Source organism: Pteropus alecto, unplaced genomic scaffold, assembly GCF_000325575.1.
Source record: "Pteropus alecto unplaced genomic scaffold, ASM32557v1 scaffold8, whole genome shotgun sequence".
Taxonomy (NCBI): domain Eukaryota; kingdom Metazoa; phylum Chordata; class Mammalia; order Chiroptera; family Pteropodidae; genus Pteropus; species Pteropus alecto.
Genome location: NW_006494609.1, coordinates 3,227,202 through 3,252,118, shown reverse-complemented (window position 1 = coordinate 3,252,118; position 24,917 = coordinate 3,227,202). Strand labels below are relative to the sequence as shown.

At 37.3% G+C, this 24,917-nt stretch overlaps 2 protein-coding genes across 2 annotated transcripts in view; both read left to right on the top strand.

Moving 5' to 3' along the window:
• TMED10 (transmembrane p24 trafficking protein 10) overlaps positions 1-15,533 on the top strand; it is a 32,433-nt gene extending 16,900 nt beyond the window's left edge. Inside the window, exons 3-5 of the mRNA XM_006925457.3 lie at positions 3,590-3,663; positions 11,938-12,064; positions 12,463-15,533. Of these exons, the coding sequence (XP_006925519.1) occupies positions 3,590-3,663; positions 11,938-12,064; positions 12,463-12,584 (323 nt within the window). The 3' untranslated portion in view covers positions 12,585-15,533. The remainder of the gene's footprint in view (positions 1-3,589; positions 3,664-11,937; positions 12,065-12,462) is intronic.
• Positions 15,534-19,661: 4,128 nt separating this feature from the next.
• Positions 19,662-24,917, top strand: part of NEK9 (NIMA related kinase 9) — a 33,397-nt gene continuing 28,141 nt past the window's right edge. Inside the window, exons 1-4 of the mRNA XM_006925456.3 lie at positions 19,662-20,029; positions 22,275-22,452; positions 24,147-24,202; positions 24,727-24,797. Of these exons, the coding sequence (XP_006925518.1) occupies positions 19,814-20,029; positions 22,275-22,452; positions 24,147-24,202; positions 24,727-24,797 (521 nt within the window). The 5' untranslated portion in view covers positions 19,662-19,813. The remainder of the gene's footprint in view (positions 20,030-22,274; positions 22,453-24,146; positions 24,203-24,726; positions 24,798-24,917) is intronic.

Here is a 24,917-nt window from a genome sequence, read left to right as displayed (position 1 = left end):
TTTGCCTCCATTTGACTTTATTCTCTGGCTTTTCCCGTATGGCAGCAAAAGGACTCCTGGCAATTTTGCATTTACAGAATATTCAGAACATATGATCCTAGAAGAAGAGCAAGCACCTTTGTCAACAGCACTAGTAGAGACCCAGGAATAGCAGATCAATTTGTTACTTTTGACAGTTAAGCAAGAATTGACCCCCTTGATCTAAATTGGATCAATTTAGCCTAAAAGCTAAGGGAGTTCGCCTGAAGTAAATGGAATAATAGATTAATAATAGAAAATTAAAGGACTTAATAGTGATTTCATGACTGATATCCTTCTCCCTGCCCCCACCTCTGCCACTTCCAGAATGTCTCAACAATATTCTAGACATTTCCCCATGGTTATGCCACGCTTACCTCAAAACCAAGATGTCTAAGACTGTATTCATGAACTTCTCCTTCAAACTGGTTCCCCTCTCTCATCAATATTACCACCACCCTTCCAGTTACTTGGGCTTACATTTTTGAAATTTTTTTGTCCTTTCCAGTCAGTCTGTCATCAAGTTATACTGATTCTTCTTTCAAAATATCTTCTATATCTGTCACCACACAAATCTGAACTCTTAATATTTTAAATCATGAATTATGTCATTAGCCTTCTCATATCCCTGTTTTTAATATATTCAAATACTGCTACCAGATTTATCTCCCAAAACATATCTTTCGCCATGTCAGTCCTCTGTACTGGCAGTAATGTTCCTGTTCTGTGGAATGAAACCTAGAATCATAAAATTTTTGAACTGGTATCATGGCATTTAATAGTCTGTACTCTCACTTCAGCCTTATTTTCCACTACTCATCAGGCCCCAACCAGCCTGGTTTGCTCTGCCCTCTAAATATGTCACATTTATTCATTTCCTGGAATACCCTCTTCCCATATAAACATAAGTTTACCTTTAGTTCTTTTAGAGTATTTTCCCCAGCATTCTAGCCTGTTCAGTCAAGTTTCTCAATCAATTGATGGAATGATTCAGCAAATACTTATTAGGTACCCTTATATACCAAGCACTGTTCTAGGTGTTGGGATATAGCAGTTAATAAAACAGAAGTCTCTGTTCTTGTGGAGCTTGCATTTTCATTGGAGCAAACAGACAAATAAATATAAGTCAGGTGGTAATGAGGGCTTTGGAGAAAAAGCAACACTTTGAGATGCTGAGCATGTCTCAGAAACAGCAAGGAGGTTAATGTGGTTTCCTCTAAATAGTACATCACTTACTGGTTGGATTAGTTATTTAGGCATTTGGATATTTCACATGCACACAGCTTTGTGTTGTTAAATGTCTCATGTACATATGTCTAATATTCCCAGTTTTAAACTTTTTGAAGAGTTTAAAATTAACCCTGACCTACCCTAGCCCAAAACCTAGTCATGAACCTACCGTAATTCTAACCCTAATCCTAACGCTAAACCTAAACATAACGCTAAACCTAAACATAATGCTAAACATATCTTTTGTTCTGAATCTTTTATACACTGATGCTGTGCATGTAGATGCCTAGGTACTAATTTTTTTAAAAAATGTATATATCTATATGTATATGTATAAAATATATATATAATATACGTATACACACACAGACATGTTATAATAAGCACTCAATTTCTAGGCTCATTTGTGTTCTCTGTTAATTCTGATTTAGCGATCTGCTACCTTGTAGTCTGGGGAGCACCTTTTAAAAAATGTTTTTTTGCCAGGCACATGCAGACAGAAATTACTGAAGGGTCTTTTTACAAAGAAGAGCCTTTATGGCCATGATGTCAGCTAAAGGAATAGGCTGGCTGTTCTGTGCCAGAGATTGTATGGTCTGGACTCAGACCAGCCAGAGGTCTGTGGTTTTGTGGTTTCACTTGTGTTTGAATAATGCTAATGCTATGCTCTGGCGAACAGAAAGCGGAGAGTCTCAGGAAGACAATATCTTGATCATTTGGACCAGGCGGCGTTGTGAGCTGCTTGGATTTCACAACTTTTTAAATGAGGAAAGAGAAGCAAAAATTTGCATTTGCCATGCTGTGATCACTATTACACATTAGATTTGGGAGAAATGACCTCTCTGGGTGCCACTTTTTTATTTTGTTTTGGAGACATTAATGCTCAGAAGGCATCTTTGACTTGTCATCATTTCTTAATCCTACCTATTCAATCTTATTTCTGTTGCTTACAAATTGATTCTTCTAGTCCACTCAAAAGAACTTCTTTATTGTCTTTTAATGTCATACTCATTTCAATATGTGAGCCTTTGCCCATGCTTGTCTTCTGCCTGCAATACTTTGTCCTACCTTCAAGTGCTCCCTCTTTAGTGAAGTCTGTCTACAACTAATCTCTTTCCTTCTCTAACATTTGCTCCTTAACTGGGATTATCTGAACCAGTTTTTTTTTTTCTTAAAGTTTTATACTGCTTTGCATTTTCACTGTAGCTATTATGCATCTTTATGTCTTAGATCCCCACTGAATTTTTTGAAGGCAGAAATTATAATCTCCAGCACAGTTCTAGCATCCACTGAGTTCTCAATGAGTAGTTTTTGAATTGACCCATTTGAGCCCATTTGAGCCCATTTCAGAAAATCTCCAGTGTCTCTCAGGCAGTAGAGCATACAGTACCATTCTCTGTGACTTTTGGTCTCAATAATCCCAGTGCTTAAATGGCACTGTTTCCCAAAACTCCTAATTTCATGCATGCAGTTTTTATTTTATAAGTAGTCAGGTAAATTCCAGAGGATTGGGGCTGAGCAGTTTTCCGGGGCTCTTGTGTCTTTCTCTTTCTCCTACTTAATGTTTTAAGATTAGAATTCCTTTTTGATCAAGCTGAATCAGATACCTTTCCTAATATGAACATTGCTCTGTTGGCCCTACTATCCCAAATAGACGATCCTCTTTCTAAGAAGCATCGCTGAGAATTGTACTCTTGTCAAGTTTTTTCTTGGGCTGTTCTCTTTTAAGGGCTTCGTAGGAATAGTCCTATAACATTTTATTTATCTATTGAAATGGGTTTACATTGACCAAAATGTTTGAATTAAACTGGAACGTTAGATAAATTTTGTGTTCTTTTCAATACTCATGTTTATATTAAGTAAATCCAAGCTTAATATGTGACCAATAATACTTCTCTTAACATTTGACAGAATAACCTTTTCAGATGTGAAAATGTACTTTCTCAGCCTAAGTTAGTGCCCACTAGCTCTTGGTCTATATGCCAGTCGGTTTTATACTGTTTTGACTTTTTTATTTCCTATTCCAGTAAGCCTGTGTGTTTTCTCCTGTTTTGTTCTTCTGTAGTACTAGCTGCAGGATCTTGTGTCCTGCCTGCTCAGAGATGTTTGCCAGCAGCATGTTCTCTTTGCTTTCCGGCACCCCACACAGACAGAGGCTTTGTCTGGAATGCTTGTGATTTTAGCCAGAGCCAGGAATTTTCTGCAGCTGAGTAGGGGGAGGAGTTACAGCTTTTTCCTTTTATGGGGGTGGGGGGTTGTTGTTATGGAGAAGGAGGATGGGTGGGTGATTTCCCAGAATTTTAAATATTCCTCACAATGAATCCTTTGATTTCTTTCTCAGGAACAGGGCGGATACCTGACCAACTCGTGATTCTAGACATGAAGCATGGAGTAGAGGCAAAAAATTACGAAGAGGTAAGTCCAGCCGTAACAGCCTGAGGAGGCAGTAGCAGCTGTGCTGTGAGGTTTCTGTGACCTAATCAGGCCAATGGGCTGTGTTATGCCCAGAAGGCTCTGGTTTTCTCAGCAGTCATGTGACAACCAGCTACAATTTTATTGATACAAAATGTTGTATTAACAGCCTTGAACAATAATTTTGGCTGTGCTCTTAGCCAAATGACCAAGCCAACTGTCCCATAAAAGTGTTGGTATGATAAAACACTCAAGCATATACCATTAGCACTCTTGAGACAGAAAACAGATATATATTTATAATTTTTAAAAGCTGGAATTCATTTATATATGACAAAGTTAAGAAAAGTGATTCGTTTTTAATTCTTAAACCTTTTATTCCCAGACTGACGGCTATGTATGTATGTAGAGCATGGATTCAGTGCTGCTTAGACTTGAACTGTGCTGCCTTTGAGAAACACAATAGTCAAAAATAGCTTTTAGTTGAAATAATTTCACACTTTTAAGGAAGAGAGCAAGAGGGAAGAAACAAATGCAAGAGACTCGATAATGATAATGAATAGAAATGTTTGCCGATAGGAAGTGTTATAATGAATAAAAACTGACATTTATTTGGGTAGTAGGGAAGTAAAAGTACATAGAATAAGTGGAAGGGGGACTGAGCCTTTTTCATACCTATTATGAGAGACTCTAAGGGCAGCACAGAATGGTTCTTCAAATCAAGAGCACCTTTGAAAAACCACAAGAACTATTTAAGACTGGAGGATTGATCTTTACAGTCCGATAAGAGTCTTTAAAACAGTACCCGACGGCATGAAGGAGAGGAAATGTAATTGGCTTTTGAAGAATATAAACTAAAAAACAGGGAAAGTTGTTTTAAGTGATTTAAGAGAATTTTCTAGAACCCTTGGAACAGAAGTTGCTCTGTCTTTGGTCAGGACTTGAAAGGGAATATCCTTTAAAATGGAAGAAGACTGGAAGTGACTGGCTAATTCTGTGACAGGAAGTAGTAGTACAATTGTAGCTCTTCAGGCCTTTCCTCTTTTTCCTAGTGCAAGTGTTCAGTTGAACAAAACTAGATTAAGTAATTTGTAGGCAGTAAACAGGAGCAAGTGATGCAGTAGTGAATGGAAGATAGTTCCTGTCTCCAGGGTAGTTTAATTAAAAGAAAGAAAGTAGTGAGAACCTCTTTATTTGATGAACTTAAATTAAGGTAAAGTAAAAAAATCCTTTTAAAATTTCATGATTTAGAAGAGTCTTAATTATATTTAAATAAGATAACTTCTTAAAGTGCTGTTGTTAGGTATAAAGCACTAAGAAAAATGTAGTTATGAGGAGGAAGAAGAATAGGTAAAATAATTTTCAGGTTTTGATTACGGCTGCTGTATCCTCGACCTCATATCATTCTCTAAGTAAACATTCATCGAATTCCTATTATGTGCAATTTTACTTTTTTATAATTTTTTTACCCTAATGTGATAGCTATCATTAGATGGTACATATTAAATAAAAGGCCACCGGATTAGACATTAGACATAGCTTGTTCTCTAGAACAGATTTTTTTGTATTATTATGAGTTTACATATAGAACGATGTGGGCATCACTGTTATATGGCATTTTAGAACTCCTGTACCTCCTGGAATTTTCCTCATCCTTGGACTTTGTTGACACTGGGAAAGGGCCATTATCTTTCCTGACCTTTTGCTAGCGGGGAATCCCTAGCAGAAAGCAAACCACAGCGCTTCCTTTGCGCTGTTTCCTGCTTTGGAAGTCTGGCACGTCCTAAGCCTTTCTTTACGCACACGGTTACAACACAGCTCTAGATTCTGTTTCTTAACTAAGAAACTCCTCCTACTACTTTCTTTGGCAACCTACCTTCACTCCTGCCGCTCTCCACCCCCTACCCCCCGCCCCCAAGAAGCAGACCAAATTGAGACAGAGAAGTGGTTATGACACGGCCAAAGACCAGTCCTTTTCTCAATCTACAGCAAAGCTTCCTTGAACCTAGCTTAGATATAGCTGTTAGTTGTCCCTGGACTAATGCCTGTGACAGGAAAATGGATAATGGAACCAGTTGTTCCCTGGTTAATTACCAGCAGAGGCTTTGAGGCATTTAATTTCAGGCCCTTGAGATAATGGAAAGCATTTGTCTCCAGAGGATTTGGGTCCTTTGGCAGCAGTATTTTGTTCAGGAAGGTGGCACATTTCTCTAATTTTCTTCACATTCAGTATATTTCTCCCTCACGTTTGTGAACTTTATAATTCTGAAATCCCATGTGGCCTTGTAAAATTCAGTAGTAATCAATGTCTTAATAGCTGGGCAGAGTATCACACTACCTACTAAATTGTTATAGAGGATTTAATTAGTTAATGCATGTGGAATCGCTATGTAAACAATACAAAAGTAAGATGATATTTGGAAGACAAGATGATTGCTGAATTGTAAAGAAGCATAGAATCTTGTTTGAATTCTTAAAAGAGAAAGAATGCTTATGTCCTCAGAAATAAAGCACTTTATTATTCCCTCTTGTATCTTAAGGACCTCTCACCTCTATCCTTTGCTCATGGGGTCGGGGTAGAGGGGTATCTTTGCAGATTCAGTTTGTCAGTTGAGCCATTATATTTTAATTTGTCATCTGTAAACTATAGCAACTCTTGGCAAGGACTTGCTGTCTTAATTGTGCAGTTGTGAGAATGAAGGCAGTTACTGTCCCACAAAGAAAGAGCTGTCAGATATATGCTCTAACTCTTGGGCTGTGTATGCCCTTTCCTGCTATAGATGTCAGCATTTTCACCAGAACTAAAATCCTGCTTTGCTTAGGGGTTCTTTGTCAGTCATTTGCTATCAACAGATACACCAAAATCACAGTTGCTGTCATCATTGCCAATGCCGAAGGATTCCTAAAAGGTCTGTTTCTCTGGATGCCCTTAGGAAGAAGGAACTGGTTCTTTTTCTTTTTTTTTTTTTAATGTGCGCAACAATCTCCAGATAAGAGTATGATTACCAAGGGGCTGGTTCCATGTACTAGATCCAAAATTCCTTTCTCGACATAAGTTAAATGAGATAACATGAATAAGGTACCTGACACATAGTTGGTCAGTTCAGTAGATTTTAGCTCCCTTCTCCTACCCTTTCTGGAAACTGCCATATGGCTATGACAGAGTAAATAGGATCTACTAAATTCCATTTAGCCTTAAGATTGGCAATGTTATCTGGACTTATTTTGTCATAATAGGGACCTTTTGCGCTTCCGTGAAGAGGCTTGTGGTTCACATATGCCACGTGCAAGTAGACTTGTCCTGTGTAGTTCCGTCTTCTTTATCTTGATTGCATTAGGCTAGATGGTTTCCACTTTTATTGCTGTGCTTTTCAAATTTTCAGGGGCTGTGTTGCGGGGCGTAGAGATAAGCAATTTGACTGACTTCAGCTTACCCACAAGAAGCTTCTCTCTTGAGTCTCGGTGCTCTATCAAGGGAAAGAAACTAGTGATTCTCTAGAAGCTGGTTTCACATGTGTGTTTTTCAGAGTTAACACCTTTCCTTGGTATAATTACATATCACTGAACTCTTTAGATTTAAATCATTATTAGAGGACTGGAAAATTCAGATACAGTTTAAGAAGAGTAATTTTACAGTTATTTTAGAGGTGTTGTAGATATTCAAGGGAAGGCTTTATAACTTTTAGCTTTTCCAAACAGACCTGCCATTACATATGAGAGTGATAGATATCATGGTAAAACTATCTCCTAGGCAGTGGGCCTCCTGAAAATGAATGCAGAGTGAAAACAGATGCAGAGTGCTCTTAGCGTGCAGAAAATGCTTGCTTCAGGGAATCAGCAGCACTTATTATCTGCTGTAAGAAAATTGGCTTCTTTGAAGAATGCATAGAATGGACATAACAAGTCAGTTTCAAGTGTTTGCCATGTGTTAGGTATGTGAGACTATACAAAGTATACATCGTGTTAATTTCATTGAGTTGAAGGCCAAACTTACGTAGGGGAAAAGGATAAAAATCAAAACAATGTGAATATGACATTGTATGATTGAATGTTAAATGTGTGTCTCAGTCTAAGTTCTGTAGGGCTTTAGGGAAGAGGAAATCAGTGCGGACAGGAGTGCTAAAAGGAAGCTCCATGGTTAAGGCTTGAAAAGTAGGGTTTGGATACACTGAGTGTATGTGCATTTGGAAGTCATAGATTTGGTTTTGCTTGCATTTTATAGCAGAGCTTTGCAGTTTTGATGCTGAATAAATGCTTTGATGACTCTGGGTGGGGAGTCAAGAGACCATGGTTCTGCAAGTCTTGGCCTTCCACTCAGAGGACTGAGTAGCTTTGTGGAATCTTCAGTTTCCTTGTTTGTAAAATGAAGCACTCATAGGTCTAATATTTGATAATTTAACAGTTAAATGCAGCCTACTAGGGGAATGCTGCCCTCTAGTGGAGAACCTATGGTCCACACTGTCGAACAGGCTTTGCTTTTATCAAGCTTTTGGCAAGAACACATCATCATTGCAGCTTTGGAAGAGAGAAGTAGACTAGATGAATAAATGGCCTTCATGAAACATGTATAATTTCACATTCTTACGGACACTTTGAACATTAAATCGGATGTTCAGAAGAACACAACAGTTGAGATATTGATAGAGGTTTTCTTGTTAGTTTATTGTGCTGACTATGATATAAAGTCTTGATGATACTCATTGAATACTTAGTCCTGGGTAAGTGAAGAAGGTTTTCCTGAGAATACTTATGATAATTTTTTTTTTAAATTTTATTTTCATAGTCTGTAAAAATTTGAATAACAACAATATGAAACCTAGGAAGTTTGACTAATAAACTGGACCACTTACCTGGATCTTTATGGCCTAATATTTATCTTTGATCCAGAAAAAACTTAGTGTGGTTATCTGGTTTTCTTCATCAAATTTTTAGTACCTACAGAATAAAATGTAAACTCAGACTTGGATTCCAATCCCGGCTCCCAAGCTCTGAGGCCTTGGGAAAGTTATTTAATAATCTGAGCCTTAATTTTTTCATCTGAAAATGTAAGGATAATAATATTTATCTTATATAGAGTTATGAGGGTTAAATGATATTGCACGATATAAAATACATATCACATTCTGAGTATATACTAAGAGGTCTAATTCATTATACTACCTTCATCCTCTTGCCCAATTTAGCTCCAGCCTAACTCTTGAGCCATATATTTGCTATTATCCACCACCCTCTCCCAAGCACTTGTGTGTGTTGGCATGCACACACGTGCATCAGCCTACTTATGACTAGATTACTCACGATCTCCTAAACACAACCTGCACTTTCCTTCCTCCGTGTTTTGATTTGCATGTTCCTCTCAGCCTCGAATGTCTTTCTCTCTTGTCTTTTTCAAAGTCCTGCACAACTTGTGAGACCCAACTCACCCACTTCCTGTTAGACTTTATCCTTTCAACTATAATTAATCTCATGCTACTTTCTTTCCATTCCACTCTTAATGTGTGCCTTTGTTGTAGAAGTTAATACATAATGACTTATATTATGGTTATAGCTTTTTATGTGAGCCTCTCCACCAGACTGTGAGCTTATTAGGAGCAGAGAACATAATTTATCTTGGTACCATGCACATAATAAACATTCAAAAAAGCATTATTATTAGGATCTTAAATGTTAAGAAAACAACAACAAAAAAATCTTTTTACATTTGTTTTGATTTTTAGGTTTAGATTAAATGTAGAAATTTATCCATTATCGTTTTTTTACCGTTGGGTATTCATGTTAGGTGGTTGAAATAACAAGTTGGTTTTTAATATTGTTTTAGTCTCTTGGCAATTCTTTAAGTTTCCTAGGTCTTAAGTTAATGTCAAGAGTAAGAGTAGTTATTAGGTAGAGGTGTTTTTTTAGGAAAAGAGACCTTCATCCCACTCAGAAGTCTGAAAATAATTTACTGAATTAAGGACAGTATTAAGTAGGGATTTCATTGAGGTAATAAAATCGAGTTAAACAATAGCAATTGAGCTGTTTGGTTATGAATAGAATCTTCCGTACTACCTTTACTAGGAAAAGGGTTAGGGAATTGAATGATTAAGTAGACAATGTGGAATACTGTACAGCAGTTAAGAATGAGGTGAATCTGCAAGCACTGAAGTTTTTGGAAAGATCTTATTAAATGATTAAAAAAAAGCAAGCCATAAGAACAGTATATATACATTATGATCCCATTCATAAATGATTTTCCTGTGTGCATTTATATACAAACAAAGGCATAAATAGTATGTATCATCTAACAAGGTCTAGAAAGATAAACACCAAGTTCATAACCATGGTCACCTCTGAGAAGGAATGTGTTGATACGGAAATTGAGCTATGAAGGTGGGCTTGTGTTTGTTCTCTTTGCTTCTGTATAGTTTAAATTCTTTAGCAGGAGAACATACTTACGTGTTGCTCGTACAATTGAAAAATAAATGAAACACCAGAAAGGAAAAGCATTGGGAACAAGTATTTTGGGCTACAATAAAATCTACAACAGCCACTTTATTACCAAATTTATTTTAATTCATCCATTTTTAGGTTTTAGGCGTCATTTAACAACCCCAAAAAAAGGTAGGGGAGGGGGTTAGAAGTAGTCTTCAAAGTAATTTTAAAAATTATTTTCAGCTGGCAGAGGCACAGCCATCGTTTCACTTCCAGTTCCTTTTGCAAGTTTCTATTTAAGGAACTTTAAATCATTCATTTCTAGAGAAGTACTATAGCATTGCTTTTAAAACTCTCTCATTCAGGAAGCTTGGAGGTAGAAGTATAGACCAGGAGGGAAAATGTTAAACAGGCTAAGATTCAGCTTATATAGCTCTTGTATTGGTATCTTTTTCCTGGGGAATTTCTTTGCTCTGTAGCTCTATGTGACATATATGATACATGGTCTATGTTGATGGCAAAACCTAGCATTTGGGCATTCAGCTAGGAGAGTTAGCTTAATGCATTAACTTAATCATTGGTTAAATCTTATACCAGTTAGCTCTCTTCTGTTCTGCAGCTCTCAGTCACATGATTAACTCTAGCCAACATTTTACAAATGTAAGAAAATGTATATCCAGTGAAAGAAATCTTAGGTAGATCATTACAAATCTATCACCACATTTATATACCTTAAGTATCAACTCAATTTTTATATCCCTATCTTAACAGCAGCAGTTTCTAGTTTTATTTTAAATAACTTGTCTTATTCTTCACGTTTAATGAAGAATACAGATAAGCAAAGAGAACTTAAGAATACCCTTTAACTCTTCCCAGTCATTTCATGTTAACTGTTGTTAACATTTAACAGAGAAAAAGAACAAGGAAGGGAATTGGATAGGAGAGAAGAAAAAGTAGGGAGTTCTGTAGATTATGGTAAAGAGGAGGTAAAGAAACAGATGTAGAAAAATGATTTTTGAAAAATTCTCTGTATGGAAAATTTTAAGAGCAACTATTATATAAGTTTTAAGATCTGGACTGCTCTGGCAATATATCCCCATTTTAGAGCAAATAATAATTTTAGATTAATAAGAAAAACAATTAGAATAATGAAATCCTTGCTCTTGTCATATCTTGGGGGTTTCACTGATGTCTAGGTTGAGATAGGAAGACAGTTCATTTCTTTCTCACATCCTTCCTTCCTTAGCATACCGTGAAGTTCCTGGAGATTTTTCTTTTTTAATAACTGGCAGTGTCATTCTAAACAAAAAATGCAGTGCGATTTTTTTAGCAGACCTAGGATTCATCTGGGCTGTGGAGCTCTAAACCTAAACCTGTTGTGGGATTTTAATGAGCAAACCAGAATTCTCTAATTTTGTAGCTTGAGTTATTATCTTAATGCTAGAGTTATACCTATTCTCTTATTCCTATGCATTCACTATTGGGAATTTGGCGATTTTTCTTCTGATACCATATTTGACTTATTATGCTAATAATATTGTTTGTTTCTTAGACTTGAGTGGAAGGGTAAAGTACTTTATTAAAGTCAGAAATCTTGGGAAAATAATATATCTTACTTTACAGTCTTCCATATTATAGTAGTCCTAAGGAGATTTTAATCAAAATTAAAGTCTAAAAAAGTCTGAGGTGGAAACATGTAAACAATAGTAGGGAGGGGACCGGAAGCCCAGACCTTAGAATATGTTAGAATGATGACAAGAGATTTTAGGTTTGGTGTAACTTTTTAAAAGACACCTCTGTTGCCTTGTGTTCTTGACCGGAGCAATTTTTTTCAGGGAGTGGGTTCATAATTTCTTTCTTTTCCAGATCGCAAAGGTCGAGAAGCTGAAACCTTTGGAAGTGGAGCTACGACGCCTAGAAGACCTTTCCGAATCTATCGTTAATGATTTTGCCTATATGAAGAAGCGGGAGGAGGAGATGCGTGATACCAATGGTGAGGGGAAGGCAGCTTTGGTTTCTCAATAAGTGAAGCATAAAGGATTCAGATCTCCAAACTTCTAATTCTGGTGTACCCTTTTCTCAGTTTTGCCAAAGGTATATGGGAAGATAATTGCTTACTTCAGTGTTGTTGCTACAGGTCAATGAGCCCTGTTAGAGTTTTCACGGGAATAGAAATTTCTGTGATATGCTGTTGACTATATTCTCAGCTTATCGTGTATCAACTTGATAGTGCAAATCTTTATAACTTTTAACATGGAATTTTAAGAAAAAGCTATCTGAAATCCTACTTTTAGGCCTGGAGACAGTGAAGTTAATTGCCTTTTCCCCCTGGCTATTATTTTGCCTGCTGAGCCTCACTTTATTACATTTACAACACTTTTGTTTTTTTAGAGTCAACAAATACTCGGGTCCTCTACTTCAGCATCTTCTCGATGTTCTGCCTCATTGGACTAGCCACTTGGCAGGTCTTCTACCTGCGTCGCTTCTTCAAGGCCAAGAAGTTGATTGAATAATAAGGCCCACTCTCCTCCCACCCTGTATCTCAGCCAGCAGAACATCAGTGGGACATGCCTGGCCTCAGGCATCCTACCAACAGCACCATCAAGGCACATTGGAATTTTCTTTCCAGAACTGATCTCTTGTTGTGGGAGGACATAGGTTACCACCTATACCCAACAAGTCATTGAGGAACTTCTTTTTAACTTGATAGCATTTGGACTGGTTTTGCAACAAGAGGACTATTATTAAAGTCACCTATGACAAAAAATAGGGGTTACCTAGATAATGCCAAAGCCAGCATTTGTACTGGGTTTCCTCATGTGATCTGTTTGAAACATATTTTCTTTCCTTCTACTTGCTCACCAGTTTGGGCTTCCACTTTAGTTCCTTTACCAAGATTTGTATGACCATGTGGAACTTGTTTCATTCTGATTGTCCACTTCGGATTTCCATGTGAAAACACCCTTAACTTTATCTTAACCCTAGTTAAAATGTTTAGGTAGCTTCTGGTAATATCTTTTCATAATTTTCTGTCTCTTAAAAGGGAAGTGACACCTCATAGAAATGCGCTTTGAATTATAGGTAACTCTTAAAGAATATTTCGTTTTAGAGAATTAAAATATTTGTGCTCAACTGCTTGAATTTTTTTTTCCGTGTATTTATGTGTATTTAGTTCTATGCAGTTTTATTACATGTGTAGATTTGTGTGACCACCGCAAGTTGCAGAACAGTTTCATCACAGGGGTCCTTATTGCTATCCTTTCATAGCCACAGCCACCTCCCTTCCTTACCCTCAAGCCCAACCTCTGGCAACCACAAATCTGTTTTTCATCTCTCTAATTTTGTCATTTCAAGAATGTTATATAAATGGAATCATACAGTATGTAATCTTTTGGGATTGACTTTTTTTCACTCAGCATAATTCCCTTGAACAATCCATGTAGGTTGTTGCATGTATTAGTACTTTGTTCCTTTTTTTGCTCAGTAGCGTTTCATGGTATGGATGTACCACGCTTTGTTTAACCATTCACCCAGTGAAGGACATCGGGGTTGTTATGAGTTTTTGGCTGTTACCAATAAAGCTGCTGTTAACATTCATGTACAGGTTTTTATGTGAACATAAATTTCATTTCTCTGGGATAAATGCCCAAGAGGGCAATTGCCAGGTTGTATGGTAAGCACATTTATTTTTGTAAGAAATCGTCCTACTCTTTTTCCAGAGTGAGTGTGTCATTTTATGTTCCCACCAGCGATGTATGACCAGTCAGGTTTCTCCACATCCACACAGGTATTTACTGTTATTATTTTTTATTTTAGTCATTCTGATAGATGTGTTTAATGATACCTCATTGTGGTTTTATTTTTGCTTTTTCATAATAGCTAATGATGTTGAACATCTTATCCTATGCTTATTTGCCATCAGTATCTTCCTCATTGTAATCTGTTCTTGTGCTTTGCCCATTTGCTAATTAGATTATTCTTTTTACTAATGAGTTTTGAGTTTCTTATATATCCTAGATACAAGTTCTTTGTCAGATATGTGGTTGTTTGAATTTTTAACATAACTTCTACCAAGAAAAAATTAGTAAAATTTGCCAAGTGTTCTTACACAGTCACTGACTTAATTCTTGTCCTTATGTGTTCCCCTAAGACAATATAAGGTATAAAAAAATAACACATCTAGGATCATGAATAGATAGATACTTGAGAATACATGTTGTGAAAGCAAAGCCAAGAACCGCTGTGAGAATATGAGGTGCCTGCCTAAATACTAAGGTGAATAAGAGATATGTGGATACAATTGACTGTGTAAACAGTTAAGAAAAATACTATCACTTGAAATTTTCCCCACTTCTCCCAGAAAAGGAGTAGGAGTTTGTTCTTTCTGTAATCTCTTTCTTAACCTTGCTGAGTGTTACAGGGCTTGTCTAATTGCAGTGGCAAGAATAATAGGATTTAGGGCCATGTAGCTTGCAGTTAAGAAGCAGCATTTTGAAATTAACAGAGAACACTGCTGTGATGACCTGGATGAAATACAAAGGTGAAAGAGGGAGTAGGTTACGTTGTCAAAATCTCAGGCTGTTTTGTTAATGTTACAGCTACTGTAAACCCAAAAGCCTTCTCTTCTTTTGACTCCCTATATGAATGAATGTCTCTGGTGTGGCATAAAAGTAGTTCTTTTATTAATTTGTGCAACATTGCCATCTGCTGTTAAGAATTGATAAGGATAGCTGAATCCTTGCATAAGGGAAGCAGATGTTAAGAAAGTTTATCTGGGGTATTACATATACTAAACAATGGAGGATACATCCAAGTAGGGAAGAAAATGACCAAATTTGTGGGTTAAGATCCATCCTTAGACGTTTAAAGGTGAAATTCTGTACTATTAACCTAACAAGATAACTCTCATATTTCTGACTGGTGCCTTTCCCTTTTTTTAAAAGAATGAAAGCTACTCAGTTGGTTTTAACATTCTGTTCTGACAAAATGTCAGAGAAGATAGAAGAGGAGAATATTTTATTTTGATGATGTTTCTGTTCCCAAATATGACTTTGTGAAACTAAAATTCTTTCATGCCTTTCCTTTCACTTATGCCAAAACTACCAACTCGGACATTTGTGCTTTTGGTTTAAAGTTCATTGATACTACACCTTGATTTTATCTGAAAAGTAAAATTATTTGCCTTTGATAAAAGGCTAGTGCAAAAGCAAATCAGCTTTAAAAACAAGGCTGCTATCTGGTTTCCCCGGTTTTGGAGCCTATTATTCAACATGTCTGTGTAATACAGATGAGAATGATGAAATTTAAGTAAGCTTTGTTATACCATTGTCATAAACCCGTCATAAGCAAGTTTTCTGTTTGTTTAATGGAAAGAGGCATGTGGGATTTATATGGATTCACTTCTAAGTGTTGGATGGGGATTTTTTGTGTAAATTTTCTCAAATAAAGGCTAGCAGAAACCATTTTAGGTGTATTTTTCTGTTACTCTTGAGTACCTCTTTGGATTTGCAGTCATTCCTCCATATTCCTCAGTTTTAAAGTATGGTATATTATATGTGATGAAGTAGAGAAAAAATATTGTCCATAATTTACTCCAGGTAGATCAAGTTTTTGTGAGCTAGCAAAAGTTTATTATGTTTTATATATAAATAAGTTATATATGTATATGGAAGTAATAATTTTACATCTTCGGAAAGACCAAATAGGATTCTATAAGCCCAGCATTCTTCTGTAGCTTCTTTCTTTTGGAAACTGATACTGGAATTATTCCTACCAGTCTTCTCCCTTGCCCTCCATTCTTAAAATACCTTTCCCAATTTTAGAACCCCTTAGGACTTGCTTTTTTGACCCATCACATCTATGCAAAACTCTACCCCAGCAAGTAAAGGCCATTTTCTCCTTTCCTTTTACTTGCAGTTGAACATTTTTCATAAAGCTTCTCTCCAAGAGTCAACCTGAAGTGCTTCATGCATTCACTGGCTGGCCTCTTACTTACCCTCTACCTCCATTCTCCAGAAAAACAGATAATTTGTCAGTGAATCTATGCAAAGTAGCGGTTCCCATCATTTAAGTATAAATATTTTAATCTCAACAATGTCTTATTTATCACTGATATTTTACTTCTGGAGAACATAAATAATGAATAAATTCAGCAACTTAAAAATAAATTTAATCTCAAAAGTATCATATTTGTTAGATGGTAGTACGTGTTTTACAAATTATTTATTCAATCTGCTGCAGTTGTGTCCCATATAACATGAGCCCCATGTATAATATTAAATTTGTAGTACCACATTAAAAAAGTAAAGTTAATTTTAATAATAGTTTGTGTAATATATCCAAAATAGCATTTCTACATGTAGTCAATATAAAAATTAATGAGATTTTACTTTTTTTTCATAGAAAGTTTTTTAAATCCAGTGTGCATTGTACAGCTACAGCACATCTGCATTGACTAGCCATAATTCAAATGTTCAACAGCTGCATGTAGTTAGTGGCTGCCATATTGGACAGTGAAGGTATAGACTTTGGTACTTTGGTAGATTCTTTATAGTAACTCTATGGCCCCTGGGAATCTGCCATTCACAAATGGGAACTTCTACTATATAGCATTCTAACTATTCACTTGTTAAAATATAATATGAAATACCTGTTTTTGAGTAAAGATATTTTCAAATCAGTTATACCTTTAGAATATTGAGTATTTCTGGACTTACTGTGAATATTCAAAGGTCAGATATTTAGTTTCATTTATATCCAGTATAAAGAACTGAGCATGAGTGTTTGTTCTGTGTTCTCTAAGGTGGAACTTGATGAGCTTATATCTATGCATTATAACTAGAACAATTGACAATATCATGCTAACCCAAGTTACAGAAAACTATCTAGTTCCTCATTGCAAAGATGCCCAAAAAAATGAATTTATAAGCTTTGGATGAAACCTGTTCAGCTTCTCTGAATGAAAGTCAATACTTCTAATTTCAAGTAATTGATTTTTCCATTCTTTTAACTCAAACTATTGAATGTTGTTTAATATGCTGAGCTAAACTCTGGAGTAGACCTGAATAAATAAGCAATACTTATTTTAAAGTGCCATCTAATTAACAGGAGGAAATGGAATGGCCTCTGTCTGGAATTATCTTCCTACTTTGTTTAGCGATTATTGACAGTATTTTAGATATTCCTCCAGGAAGCTTTCACTAACCCAGAAAGTTTGGCTGGGAAAGATGCTCCTCCTAAATGCCTTTTTCTAGAAACTTGTACTTTCCTTATAATAGCATATAATAATAGTACAACTTTCATGCAATTATCCTTATAATTGCCTCATCTGTCATATGGACTATAAGCTCCAAAAGAGTAAGAGCCGTGTTTATTTTGTTCTCCCTTGTAACCTAGCACCTGGCACAAGTTGGTACTCAGAGTTTGTTGAATGAATGAATTGAAAATTCAAAAATATCCGTACAATATAGAACTCTGGAATGAAACCAACAAAATAAAATTTAACAGTCTTGCATTTAGGTTTAAAAAGTGTATACAAACAAGATAATTACCTGATACTCATTCAACAAATCATTTTTAAGCCTATCGAGCATTTTTTGAGGCGCTGGTTATACAGAGCTGTGAACAAGAGCGCAAAATCCTCTCATAGAGCTTATATTCTAATGAATGGAGATAGTCAAATAAAGTAAACATGATAAACGAGATCAATATTTTATAGATCAGCATTGTGAAGAGTGATATGATCTGGTGGGAGGGCTGCGTTACATTGGATTGGATGTGGAAAAGATTTAGTTAAGTACAAAAACTGTATAAGCAGACCATCATGAAGGCTGGTATACTAATAAAATAGACATGTTGGATCTAAATCAAAGGAGACAAAGTCCCCTTGTACTCTCCTATTCAGATCTGATGTGGAATGTTATTCAGAGTGTAGGTTATCACACTTTTTTTCCCCCCACATCAGACAAATGGTACATCTCTTCATAGTTGCAATCATCGTAGCATAGGATATCATACTTTAAAGGAATGTTGATGAACTATAAAGAGGTCAGAGGAATGTGAACTCATTAGCCCTCACACCCCTTACCTCATTCTACCAATTCTCTTCCTCCTATTTGCTGTCATCACTACCCACCTAGTTAAAAACCAGGAAGTATCTTCTGGACTCAGATTTACCTCACCCACCATACCCCAACTGACCATAAAGTCTAAATGTTCTTTGGATGGATTTTGTAAATCTGGACACTAATAAGTACCTCAGTATCTCTTCTTAGAAAATAAATTGCCTCTTGACTGGTTTCCTTGACTCCAGTCTTTGCCTTCCACATTGTCATCAGAGTTCCTTGTGAAATATAACTAACTGTACTTAAGTAAGGTGATCATATTGTGTATTGTCTGAGGTGGGCGTGTGAGTAAAAGAAGGCTCTATTAATTATGCTAGGGGAAGAAAAGGTGTAAATTAAGATTTCCCCAGCAAATCAGGACATAGTCACACTAATGATACACTCCCCTGCTTAAAAATCTCCAATAATTTTCCATTAGCCACAGTAAAAGCCAAACTCTTTAAAACTCTACATTTGAGGCCCTGTCTTCTCCTGCTACTCCACAGGCACCCTGGCCTCCAGCCACATGACCTCTTAGCCCCAGCACATCCTGCTCTAGGAAAAGTCCTGGAGCCAGATTGCTGGATTTGAATCCCAGCACCCCTTACTGTGTAACATTGAGCAAGTTACTTAACCTCTCTGTATTTTAGTACTTTCTGTAGAATGGGAATAATAGGATTAAATGGAATGATACATGGAAAGAAAACATTTAGCACAATGCTAGGAACACAACACTATAAATGTTTGCCGTTATCACCCTGATGTTGGTCATATTCCCAAAACTTTACTGATTAAAAAACAAACTTGGAGATGTGAAGTTGCCCAAAGTCACATAACTGATAGAACATGTTTTTCACTGTACTGCAATTCTTTTATTGACTTGAGGGCAGGGAGCATCTTATGGCAGATTCCCTACCCCGAATACAGTAGCACCTAGCGCTCAGAGAATGTTGCATGAGATCAGATGGTCAAAGCTTTGGAAAGAAACACGGAAGGATAATGTTAAGTCTAGGGGGGAAAAGCCTCAGGAAAGTCGACTTAAAATACGTTTGTAGTTGTAAGAGGGAGGGACCAAGCGTGGTTCTGGGAGAAATCATTGGGCCCGCTGACTCAGAGATGACATGAGGTAAATATTTCCTCCAACTATAATACCTCTCTAAACAAAGAGGGCCATGCAACGTTGGAAGGGACTGCTGGCCCAATCACTGCCCCCTGAGATAGGCCTGACACTAAAAAGATTGGACAAACTCTGGACCTCGAAGCTATCAGGGGACTTGGCCGAGGATTGAGAAAGTGGTCTACAAACACGTAAGTGACCTCCTTGCCCCAGCCAGAGCCCTTCTGTACCACGCAATCCCTACCACGCACCCGTCACACCCTGCGCGAGGCCTCACTTTTCCCGCGGGTTCCGGACGGAGAAAGCCGTAGCCCGGAGACTAAGCAAGTGGGCCAGCTTAGGCGGAGGAAACCCCGCCGGGCCGGAAGCACCCAGAACTGCTTCCGGGTCAGGGGTAAAGAGCCACCATGGAACCTCGCGGGGTTGCGGGGCTGACGGAGCCGCGGGCCGGCGTCTGAAACGAGAGGGGCGCGGCACGGCAAGCACCACCGGGGACACGCAGGCAGGTCCCGCTGCCGCCGCCATGTCGGTGCTGGGCGAGTACGAGCGACACTGCGATTCCATCAACTCAGACTTTGGGAGCGAGTCCGGGGCTGGCGGGGACTCGGGCCCGGGGCCCAGCACCGGTCCGGGACCGCGAGCCGGCGGCACGGCGGAGCAGGAGGAGCTGCACTACATCCCCATCCGCGTCCTGGGCCGCGGCGCCTTTGGGGAGGCCACGCTGTACCGCCGCACCGAGGTAGCGGTCTCTGGCTCCCGCCTCCCCAGCCCCTCCTTCCCGGCTCCGCTTCCCCCGCGTTTTGCGCCTGGTCCACAATTAGTGTTTGGGCGCTTGCAGAGTGTATGTCTCAGGGTCCTCTCACCACTCTTCCAAGTCACCTGAACTAGGAATTGGTTAGATCACTGCCTTTACTAACTGGTCGCTTTATTTAACCCAGGGAACTGAGCAAGTCATCGTTCCTTTTCTTAGCCTTAGTTTCCCCATCTATAGAATGGGGTTAGTAATAACTACCTTTAAAATAATTATTTTTCAAGGCTGTTTTGAGACTCGACAAAGGTACTTTGCAAACTATACGATTGTGAGGTGTTGCCAAAACCTACTTCCTCTCATGCTATATAGCGCTCCAAGGTCATGGTTGGGAGGACCCGAATAGATTAAAAATTTCCACGTCAATGGCAATGCCGCTATCTTTGCCGTTATCTTTAAGCTTAGATGTGAACACTCGGAGATTTTTCTTGAAGATCATTAGGGAGATAGTCGTGTGTTGGTTTTCTCATCATTGTTTATCCAGCAGCGTTCATGCTTGAGAAATACTTTTTTGGTATATTCTCAACCATTAATTCTTAATTGAGATCACAAGGACTCCTTTGAGAACCTAAAGTAAACATAACCCCCCCCCACACACACACACACATTTGCATATGTATATATCCTGTGAAGAGATTCATGTATCACTGACCCCTAAGTTCAGAATGTATACAGGGCTAAAACCCTGTAGCGGTGACTCTACTTCCAAAAACTAACCCCGAACTGATTTTGATTACTAAAGTCTTAACATTTTAGCTTCAGAGTAGTTAAGCATTTAATGAGAGCTTGCTGGGGTTACTGAAGGTGATTGATCCATTAGCGATTCGTCTAGAGTTTTGGTGTGTGTTCCATGTTAGCATCGTTTTAAGGCTGAAAGATGGAGAGAAGTGGCTGCAAGAGAATATCTTTAAGTGTTCTTTTTTATCCTAATGCCACATTAATGTATGATGTTAGACTTACTGTTATATTCTGTTTTCTTATTTGTACTCACATGAGAAAGAGGAGATGAGCATTAGTATTCCTATTTTATAGTTAAATTAAAACTACTGTATATTTAAGTGATTTACTCACTTAAATTAGAAGTAAATCTTGGACTAGAATGGAGTTTTATATCTCCTTGCCCATTCCTTTCCATTATTATCGTGTTGAACTTGATTACTGAGATTATTTTAAGTTAAATTTGATTATACTTCTCCCAAACTGCATAACATCATCTATATCACCAAATATTTATTAGATTTGTGGATTTACAAAAGTTTAATTAGAAGTGGCCCTTTTCCTCGAGGAGATTGTATTTCAATGAGAAGACAGGTTTGCTCTGTTAGTAAACAAATAACATTAAGTTGTATGTGTATAGAAATGAAAAAGAATGGACAAATATTTCATTGTATGAGCTCTGAAAATTAAGGGAATGATTGCATTGACGTACAGCAGAAAGTTCATCAGGACCTTCCCCCAAAAGTTCGAAGGATCTAGCAGAGCCATTCTAAAGAATAGGGAGAATTATTTAGGTGAAGATGCTCCTGAGATAGGGAGCAGTGTCAGTAAAGAATTAGAGATATTATAAAAGGGAGTGGATATTGGAAACTGCAGATAAGGTTTCATGAATAGAGAAAGACGTGATGCATAAAAGTGATAGGAGATACGTGTTGCAAAATGAGGTTGCATGTGTTAGGTGAACCTAAAGCCCTTTGGCATAACTTACTCTTATCCAGAAAGGGTAAATGAAAATCACTAGAGAAATCTAATTTTATAAAATTAGAAGCAAGTTTAACATTTTCACTTTAAAGCAACTGTGGTCGGCTATAGGGAACCACTCTTCAGTTCTTTATTTCTCCAAAAGCCCTACTTCAGTTTTCATCATGACTAACAGTCTGTCATAATGTCCTTTAACAGAATCTTTGAGGTCTTCTATCCCATATATTTACCTGGAATTGACATCATGCAAATTAAGTGTAGCAATAATATAATAGCATTTTAATATCCTGTGGTAAAATATGATGCTCAATTATATGCAGAACCTTTACAGTCTGTTCAAATTTTGTTTAAGGGAAAAAATAAAAGCAGTCAGTCTCTGCCCATCTAGGAAGTTTTCTTTCTAGGTTTACAGATCAAGTATGGATTCATTCGCTGCCAGGCAAGAGGAAAGCACGATACCTCTATTGCTGTGTTGTAGGATGACTCATTGGTTGTGTGGAAGGAAGTTGATTTGACCCGACTGTCTGAGAAGGAACGTCGTGATGCCTTGAATGAGATTGTTATTCTCGCACTGCTGCAGCATGACAACATTATTGCCTACTACAATCACTTCATGGACAATACCACCCTGCTGATTGAGCTAGAGTATTGTAATGGTAAGGCTGAATTCAGTGCAACTTCCTCTGGCAAGACTTTCTCGTGCTCATACTTATCTTGAGGGAGAGAAAAAAAGAAAAGACATATACAGTGATTAAAAACTTTAAATGGATATATTAAGTTTAAGAGAAATAGTTCAGGCTCTGGAGAGTTTTGAAGTGATGTACAAAATAAAGGGAGGGATTTTCTCCTACATACTCCCCTTGTGATTATAGTTCCATCTTCAAATTACTTGTTCACTTGGATTTTACATTCATTTTTCAAGGCTTTTTTCCCTCATGAAATGACAAGAGTTAAGCATTAGAGACATGGGTGGCTTGATATAAAATTTAATGAAATCGTATAGGTAATATTGATTTATGTTGACTTCAGCCAAAGCAATCCTATTAAAAAGTGGTCCAAAGATCATAACTGAATGAAAATCAAAACAGTAAAGCATGGTCTTATCTATCTGGTCTCTGATTTCTTTAGACCATTTTACTTGTAAGATAGCAGTATGGCCTAGCCGTTAAAAAAATAGACTCTGAACCAACATCTCAAGCTTCATGACTTTTTAGTTCTGTAACCTTGCACAGGAACATCAACTTTTTTGTATTTTAGCTTCCTCATTTTAATATGAGTTTGTTGATAACAGTACCTGCCTCTTGGGGTTATTGTATTAAATGACTGTAAAGCCCCTGGCATAGTACTTGGTATGTAGCAAATGTTTGATACATACAGTATTAGCTGTTATATTATTACTTAAGAGCACTTTCAGAGTCCTTTCTTGAGTTGCATGCTAGAGAGGTTCCGGCATATTCTTCACTTAAGTCTCTAGGAGAAAGCTTCTAGACTCTTAACTTTTCTTCTTTAGACTCTTGTATATCATTCTCCCTGGTTCTGATCAACCCTAAAAGTACAAGATTACAGTAGATTTTTGAAGTAGCAGAAACCTCAAGTAGTTAACTTCCTTTGTGGTTAGGAGGATCTAGAACAAGTGGTACATTTATTGAAATTCTGAGTTACTAAATTACAGGGGAAAAGAAGTTGTGAAACTTAGCTGAGCTAAAGTGTAAGTTACAGTTGCAGGTAAGAAATAAAATGAACCATGATTGTTTTCAGTCTGTGTTACTTGATAAAAGAAAGAGAAACAAATTCAGACTTTGAATTAGTAAAGGGAGTAATGACTGTAAACAATCTAGAGTGTCCCCTAAATTTCAGGAAACCTTTTCAATGTTAAGTGTTAAGAAAAAGTTGTCAGTTATATATACCTGTATATACTAAACATTGCATCATAAGTGTAACCCAGATGTTCTTCTATGCGCACTGAGAGTTGTTGTTATAAAAATATTGCAGATTCCTTTAAAAGTTCTATTAAAAAATCATCTGATTGAAAACGTTCAAGGTAATTTCACTAATTGAGGTACTATAGGAATAGTTTTTGCTCTCATCTTTTCAAAAATGTCATACTTCCTGTTTTTGTATTGAGCTTCTTCTATTAGGAGAATCTTTGAAGATTATTTCTGGTATAGTCCTTGAGAGATGCGAAGAGTTTTTTACCCATGTGAAGAGCCAGGAGAGAAGAAGGGATTTCCTTTGGAGAGGAGGCAGAATCCTTCATTTCCTTGTGTTATCTGTTAAAACTTTAGTAGATACAGGAGCCAAGCTTTGATCTCTATTTAGCAATTCAAACTTGTCTCTTGTTTAATTGCAGGAGGGAACCTGTATGACAAAATCCTTCGTCAGAAGGACAAGTTGTTTGAGGAAGAGGTAATTTATGTTTCTATGGTCGGAAGCTAGAATTATGTGTTGCATTCTAGTTCTGTATTAACTCTTCCAACAATGAAGAGTGTTTTTTTCCTTTTGTTCAGACTCCTTCCAGGCTCTGGTTGATATTCATGAGAAAGGAAACCTCTAACAAGGAAGCTGTCTATAGCTGCTTCCTAAACGGTTTACCTCCACATCATGATTCTCTATGGGCTTTCTTTCCCGGTTCTATTACTGCATACTGGTATGCCCAGTTTTCTATACGTTTGCATTCTTCCTGGATTTCCTTCCACAAATTTGCTTCACAATACCATATTTTATAATGACATTGGAAATATTTTATGATGACCTGCTTTTTCTTTTTACCTCTACCACTTTTCCTTGCCTACTCAACCTATAAGCAAGAGATGTCAAGTCATCCTCTGGATGCAGCTTCCTTTGTTTTGTTTGAGTGTGCGTGTGTACTTAAATGGAATTTTAGAAAATTTGTTTCCAATCCAAATATAATTTATTTTTTTTCTCTGCAGATGGTGGTATGGTACCTATTTCAGATTGTTTCAGCAGTGAGCTGTATCCATAAAGCTGGAATCCTTCATAGGTAATGAGTGAAAGACTGGAATGGGTTTCTTCCCACCAGGCCAACCCCCACCTTGGGTACCTCCCATCAGCTCTGTTATTTACTTGATTAAGCAGTCAAGGTTTTTACATTGATATATTT